We start from the raw sequence: 8,197 nt of genomic DNA on the forward strand, positions 1-8,197 counted from the left end.
GGAATTGCTGAGGGGATTGTGTCCCCTCCAGAAGAATCTTGTGTTATATTACCATCTTGATCTTGTTTGTAAGCTGGATCAAAGGAACAGCTAGCAATTTTATCTTCATCAGCAAAGCTACTGCTAACTTCTCCTATGGTAGCATGTGCTATTGTCTCACCATTAATGGAGCCATCAATCCCGAGCTCCACTGCAGCACAAACAAATATGTTATAAGTTGTAGTTCATGCAAAACAGCCATTAATGAAGCTTTGTACCAGAAAACAGTATTGTCCTCAAAACAATGTACTTCATGCAAAGGGGTTCTAACATATTCTCAGCTCAGGCCACAATCAAGCAAAGCCCAATATCACTAAACACAAGTTAGGCCATTGCGTTAATAATAATTAAATAGTAATTAAAAAATAATCATTACTCGTTCAGCAAAAAATACCACTAACCAGTAACCACAAGTTCAAACGGAATCCAAAACTCTCAGCTTAAGTCAAACGACTCATTAATTGCATAAAACTCAAATGAGAAAAGTATATCGATCACAAATTCATAGATGTACATACTGCAATTCAACACAAAAAAGAAACAAGGATCCAGGTTTCATGCTACTCACTCTTCCTTTCACTGTCATTGTGATAAACGGTTGGATTTCATCAACGGCCGTTTGCTTAATTGCTCTGCTTGCCTTCTTCCACGTGGCATCACTCTTTTGTTGTTTGTCTCTTCAATCACAATAACTTTTGGAAAAGTCTAGGACCAGTAATTTTTGTGTTTTCTGGCCAGCACTTAACCATTAAAATAAAAGTGAGTCTCACCATTAGATGTAATCTCATACCATTAAAAACACTATTGATCACTAATTAATAGTTACAAAACACCAAAATTACTGCCCTCTATCATTCCTCATAAGTTCTTCCCACTCTTATATATGTTGTCCCTTCTAAATTCTAATATCTCATAGGAAAAATTTTGTTAACTATTATTACTTGATTTAGTGTAACATTTTTATAAATACATTGTTTTTAAATATAGGCTTATACAATATAAATAATAAAAATATTATATACACAGTAAAAATTAATTATCAAATTAGTTACTTCTATACGTATTATTAAAAATAATATATGATAAACTTGTTTATGTATATCCTTAGGAGTTATTAAAAATACTATAGCACTTTCGGCTGGTGTAAGTTGAAATTATATTAAAGAATGAATAGGAGAGAGTATATATGATAATATGATTCGTGAAGATCATAATCTAGCTAATTTCCAATAACTGAGTCAATTTTAATGAGTCAATTTTAAGGAGTCAAATTTCACTATGAAAAAACTTCCATACGTCATCTACTTTTATTTCCTTGTTCATTGACATTTTTTCGGTCCAATTATTACAATAAGTAAGTTACCACAAGTCCTTTGAACTGGTATTTTCTTTTAAACATTCAACTTAAGAAATTGTCTTTTGTTCACTGAATGTTTGAAGCCTTCTCGATTAACTATGAATAATTGAATATATACTTAATTAAAAACTGTCATTTTGTCTCATTTAAAAAAGAACATTGCATAGACTATACCGCAGAGTAATTACTAATTAAGGAGTTGTTGGTGGAGGTAAATTATTCGTGATATTAATTTGACGAGTGAAGTACCAACCCGGCCCCTGTCCATTTTTAAGAATGACAACGCGACTCCTCAAAATAAAATCGATCCACTTCGGTTTCTGTCTCATGATTTCGTCATACAACGCGGTTCTTGTGGGTATTTTTCCGTCAACTCTGACGTGTCACGTTCAGAAATGAACAGGGGTCTAATTGTCTCTAAATTTAAATTGGTTAGGGGTTTATTTGTCCTTATAATTTTTTAAACAATATTTTTTTAGATTTTTTATTTATTGTATTAATATTTTTTTCAATAAATTATTAAATATATGGTATAATAAATACAAACTAATTAATAAATTATTCAAATTTAAAAATATCATTTATTATGAAACTAAATAAATCATTCTCAAATATAATTTTTAAATACATAAATAATAAACATTAAAATTCAGTTAATACATTAATAATAATACTCTATGATATACTATTAGTATTATGATCTAGATAATTTTTTACAATAAAGTGAAAACTAATGAACACATTACTTGATATATAGTAAAATATTTTTGAGTAATAACAAATTTAATTTTTTATCTCTTTAAACTAAATTAATAATTTTATTTGATATCTTTGCACTAAAATAAAACATATATATATGAAAGAAACTATAAAACTACAAGTAACTCAAAATTTAGAACTAGAAATCACTCCATATAAAAAATAGTGAAATAGGAAAGTATAGATAAAAGAGATATTAAAAAAGTACATGAATAGTTTAACAATACTAATACGGTCCTATATATTATAAAAAAATCAATTAGAAAGAATTGAATATAAACATGAATAAATTAAACCCATAGAAAAGCATATATATAAGTTTCAAAGTCCTGAAGTGATTTAACTAAGAACAGACGTAGAAGCTGACATTGATGAGCTAAAGAAAAAACTTAAGTCTATAAGTCAAGAAAAAATGACGTGCTTATATACTCTAAAGGAATTAACCAACATATTCATCACTTAAAAAAGTTCATCAATATTATAAAAAAAGGGTCTTGTCTTAAAATGAAAATATTTATAACAAGAATAAGATTTTTGGGTATGAAATTTTTCAAAAAAACAATTACTCCAATTAAAAAATCAGTTGAATTTGCAGAAAAATTTTTAGATGAGAATATTGACAAAAAAATAACTACAGAGATTTCTATGATGCCTTAATTATGTAGTAGAATTTTTATCAGGAATAAGAACTTTATATGAATTTCTATATAAAAGATTAAGAAAACAACCTTCTTTTTGGATAAAAAACATGTACAAGATAGTTCGAAAAATTAAAACTATAGTTAAAGTTAATAATTTATTGAAAAAATATTAATACAATAAATAAAAAAATCTAAAAAAATATTGTTTAAAAAATTATAAGGACAAATAAATCCCTAACCAATTTAAATTTAGAGACAATTAGACCCCTGTCCATTTCTGAACGTGACACGTCAGCATTTTCCGTTCAGAGTTGACGGAAAAATACCACAGGGACCGCGTTGTGTGACGGAATCATGGGACAGGGACTGAAGTGGATCGATTTTATTTTGAGGGGTCGCGTTGCCATTCTTGAAAATGGATAGGGGCCGAATTGGTACTTCACTCTTAATTTGACAAGAGAATGGTTGTTTAAGATGTAAGACTATGTTTATTTATAAGTACAAAATATTGAGACACTATATTTGATAGATAACATATAGATAGAGATATTGTGTCAAGAGATACTGAATTAATATATTTTGTATTTATCTTGACAAGAAATACATAAAGAGTTAAAAACATTAACAAAAAACACAACTTATTTTTTATTTTTTTTATTATTCTTGTAATTTTTTATAATTATATTTTTTATTATTATATTTTTTTTTCTAAATTTTTTGAATAAAAACAAATTAAAATAAAATGGACTTTTATAATTTGTTTTAATTTATCACCAAACAAAATACAAAAATACTAATTTTTATATTTTTATATCTTATCCTGTTCTTAGAACCAAACACAATCTAAAAGACAATAATGAACATTTGTAAGTTGTAATAAAGGTAATTAAATTATAAAAAATATATAATAACAAAAAAAATAAAAAAAATTTAAATTTATCGTATTTAATATTTATTAATTATTACTAAAATTAATAAATATTAAATAAAATAAATTTAAATATTTTTTTTTGTCTCCAGTTAAATTATAATAAGAGACGCGTCCAGGAACATAACATTATATTTATATGTCATAGTGAGTTGCCAGTTCTGTATGCGTAAACTGTATATGTGTATCCCATGATGGTTAATAGTTAATACACGTGCATGCAGAATCTTTTAGTGTGTTTAACAGTATTATTATCATTATCAGTGTATAGAAAGACATTATTATAAAGAAAATGCATAATGTATTTTAGTTGCATGCATAATGAGATTGAAAATATATGTATAATGTGCCAAATATGAAGGGAACTATCAACTATCAAATATATAACTATGAAAAGTGGTGGATGTTACAATACTCCCTTAATGTTTGAAGTTTTAAAATTTCATATAATTTTAACAAAAAAAATACTATTAAAATTTAAAATTTAATTTATTTTGCGTTGATTTAGATTAACATTTAATGCATACTGATGAAATCAATAAATAATTAATATTTTTTTTTGAAAAACTACAAACATATTAATTATAACTTATAAAATATATTTTTAATAAATGATAATTATAATTATTATAAAAAATTTAATATGCTCTATTAGTATATAAGTTATTTAATTAGTTAATAAAATCTAATTAATTAATAATTTTATATTTTATTTATTTTAATTATTTATTTAAAATGATAATTTATTTCATAAAGTTTAGTTAATATATTATCTTCTTTATATTATTTTTATTATCTTAAACAAAAGATATCTCTAACTATATTTTCTAGGTAAGATTTATTAATCTTTTCAGATATTATGTATTTATAGATACACTCTAATATTATTAATTTGAAAGATTACATATATTTATCTCTTTTGTTGAAATATTTAAAAATCATGTTTAATCGTTTTAAAAAAATAATACAAAAATATTTATTTAAAATAAGATGAATATATTTATTTAAAATTTAAAAATTTTAAATAAATTTGTTCATATTAATTTTAAAATAATATGAATATGTTTGTTTAAATAAAAAAATTTAGAATAATAAGAGTATTATATCTTTTTAATTCTTTTAAATTTTTATTTTTACCATAATTTTATAATAATTTAATATCAATCTAAAAATAAAATAAATTTAAATTAAACCAAAAAATTTAACCTAAATAGAATTTAATGCTAATTCTTTTCTTTTTTTTAATAATTAAATGATGATTCTTCTCTCTCTTCTTAATTAAAAAATACTAAAACTTTAAATACATTAACTTTTGTTTAACTCTTTAAGAAGAATTTTAATACTCTAAACCTCTTTCACGAGTGTTGAATCAGGCGCCATGAAAAGTGCTCATTTGTTAAGAGTTACTGTGGCAGCTTTGAGTTACAGTGAAAATGAAAAAGTGGGACAAAGTCACATACATGCTCCTTTGTTTATGATTGTTGACTTTTCTATTTGAAGAAGTCTTTGGTCCTTGTAATAATTTTGTCTTGAAAAAGGAAAAGATTAGCAGGCACACGCCTTAACCACTCGGCCAAAGCGACATCTTGATAGTGTTTATTACAATTTAATTATTGGATAAATTCAAAAAAAAAAAAGAAAAGTTGGGCTCATAGGGTCCAAATATTGTTTATGGATTTGTCCTTAAGGCCCACAGGCTCTGAAACAAAATTCTTTAATTCTATCTTTTGGGTTTTGACATAATTCTATTGTATTGAAATTGAAGGTTCATTAACCAATTTGGATTGATCGAGTGATCAGCTTACTCATTCGCTTAAGCAAGCGTGGATAACATGGAAGTAAATTGCTTACCTTCCATTTACATTACATCTACCACCATGCACGTGATAAGACTGAAATTATAATTTTAAATTATTTTTTTAAAATTAATTTAAATTATAATAATTTGATTAATAAAAAAATAATATGTTATGTATTGTTTATTTTTTTAATCTAGTGTTAATTGGATTAACTCTAAAATAGTTATTAATCAGTTTTAATAATTTACTTTCTTCAATAAATCAGACATATATACTGAATGTGATCATAAATAATATATATGGTAATAATCAAATCCACTACCAAATATATTGCCTATTATCACACTATAAAATAAATTAAATATAAAGGCTATTAGCACTTATAAATCTATAAAATTACACTGTCTTTGATTCGTGCAAAAATTTACTTATCAAATAAACTTAAAATATGAACAAAAAATATTTGTAAAATGGACCAAACATCACTTAAAAGAATCATGGAAAATAATCAACTTACCTTATCAACTATGAGAATCATGTGTAATTTCCAAAAATTATAATAATTTTTTTATTTATGTATACGTATATATTAATTTTGTTAAATAATTATATTTTTTATTCAACAATCATGCAACAATAATGTTGTTTGTGGACTGAAACCAAATGGGTCTCATACTGTGACCTGTAATGGAACAAACTCAGCCATAATTCATGAAACACCTGCAATAATGTTGTTTGTTTTCATGATATGAATGCAACTCTTAACTTGAGTATTGACATTTTTTTTCTATTTATGGATAGTTGTGGTTCAGAATTTTAGTAGGGATATCATTTTCTTTTCATGCAACTATAGTTGGGATCATTTTCACCTAAACTTCCCCTATTTTCAGAACTAGCAGTTCTGTCTCATTTAATGCTTACCTTTAACTCCTCCTTCTCGTTTTTTATTTCCTCTCTCTCTCTTTCTGTTCTAGCTTGCACTGTAAAACAACACCACTACCTTGCTGACACCTTCAACAATTCATATATTTCTCTCTCTTGATTCTTTCTTTTTGAAAATTTTCAAACAGTTCACACTTCAAAGCTCTATATCATCATCAAATCAATGACTTTGTTGCTCCTTATCGAAGCCTTGAAGGCCAATATCTAGTTAAGAACTAGTGTTGTTCAAATAAGTATTCCTAATGATGAGAAATGAGGCATTTGCCATGTTATGAGTTATTACAACAATAAAAGAATGATGTTATGACAAACCCTTCCAAGGCTCAATCATGGATTCAGCAGCACCTTCAACCTTACCTTTCACAAACCAAGATCACCTGCATCACCGTTGGAAATGAAGTCTTCAACACCAATGATACCCAGTTAATCATGAATCTCCTTGGAGAGTGTTCATGGCGCCCATGTTAATCTTGGATTAGACCAACAAGTTACTGTCACAACAGCACATTCTTTCAACATATTAAGCAATTCATACCCTCCTTCGTCTGGTTCGTTTAGGCAAGATCTGCTTCAATATATCCAACCTCTTCTTGCTTTTCACTCTCAATTCAATTCACCTTTTCTCATCGATGCATACCCTTTTTTTTGCATACAAGGACAACCCAAGTGAGGTTTCTTTGAGCTATGTACTATTCGAGCCCAATCCCAGTTCCATCGATCCCAACACCAATCTCAACTATGACAACATGTTGTATGCTCAAATTGATGCTGTGGATGCTGCCATCAAGATGCTGGGCCATACAGATATTGAGGTCCGGATTTCAGAGACAGGTTGGCCTTCTAAGGGTGATACTAATGAAATTGGAGCCACACCAGAGAATGCAGCAACTTATAATGGTAATCTGCTGAAAAGGATAGAGCAGAAGCAAGGAACTCCTGCAAATCCATCAGTTCCAATTGATATTTATGTGTTTGCTTTGTTCAATGAAAATTTGAAGCCTGGACCCGCATCAGAGAGGAACTATGGCCTTTACTATCCTGATGGCACCCCAGTTTATAACATTGGATTACAGGGTTTTCTCCCTGAGATGGTTATTGCATCCAGTTCCAATGTAAGTAGATACTACTCCAAATCTTTGATCTTAAGCTTCTCACTTAATTTGTTAATTTAGATTTCCTTTGTTATACCTACATACCTACCTGTCAAAATTCTCACATACACTTTGTTTTGTGCATCTATATCTGATAATTCCATTGCTCTTAATTCTGCTGTTAATTTTCTTGCCTGTATAATTACATGCTTTATCTCTGCTTGGAAGCTTTTGAGATTGTGACATTCAGAAGGGAAGGGCCAATGTAAACAGGATTCCCGAATTCATATACATGATTCTTTTTTTTGAGACAAAAAGTTATTCAAAAGTAATGCTGTTTTGAGTAAGGGTTGAGTTTCAAAGAGAACAACAAAGACAAAATATAATTCCAAAAGTTGAGTTTCACTTGTGATGTATAGTGCATATTTTGTTCAGTTAGATCGTATGTATATAACAGATACAAAGAGAAGCCTTAATACTTGAATGATTCTCTAACGATTCACCTTATTTCCAAGGCTGTTTTGGTGACGTGGTGAAACTGGGGTGGTGGTGGTGGTGGACATTTCATTTTTTTGGAACCGGAGGCGGCTCGCGCATTTTTTGCGGCCGCTGCTGCTTCCTCTTCGGCTTTTCTTGCGGCC

General features: G+C 27.8%; 2 protein-coding genes across 2 annotated transcripts in view; one reads left to right on the forward strand and one right to left on the reverse strand.

The window, feature by feature from the left end:
* LOC107461358 (protein FAR1-RELATED SEQUENCE 2) overlaps positions 1-568 on the reverse strand; it is a 2,126-nt gene extending 1,558 nt beyond the window's left edge. The window contains 2 exon segments of the mRNA XM_052252601.1: positions 1-190; positions 558-568. The exon segment at positions 1-190 is cut by the window's left edge and continues 28 nt beyond it. Coding sequence (XP_052108561.1) covers positions 1-190; position 558 — 191 coding nt within the window. The 5' untranslated portion in view covers positions 559-568.
* A 6,194-nt stretch (positions 569-6,762) lies between these two features.
* On the forward strand, positions 6,763-8,117 carry LOC107461359 (glucan endo-1,3-beta-glucosidase 14-like). Its single transcript, XM_052253508.1, is given in 4 exon segments — positions 6,763-6,905; positions 6,907-7,105; positions 7,107-7,577; positions 8,072-8,117. Coding segments are annotated over 4 exon segments (828 nt in total). The 5' UTR covers positions 6,763-6,768; the 3' UTR covers positions 8,093-8,117.
* The last annotated feature ends 80 nt before the right edge of the window (positions 8,118-8,197 follow it).

The sequence above is a fragment of the Arachis duranensis genome, chromosome 8 (assembly GCF_000817695.3).
Source record: "Arachis duranensis cultivar V14167 chromosome 8, aradu.V14167.gnm2.J7QH, whole genome shotgun sequence".
In the NCBI taxonomy this organism is placed as follows: domain Eukaryota; kingdom Viridiplantae; phylum Streptophyta; class Magnoliopsida; order Fabales; family Fabaceae; genus Arachis; species Arachis duranensis.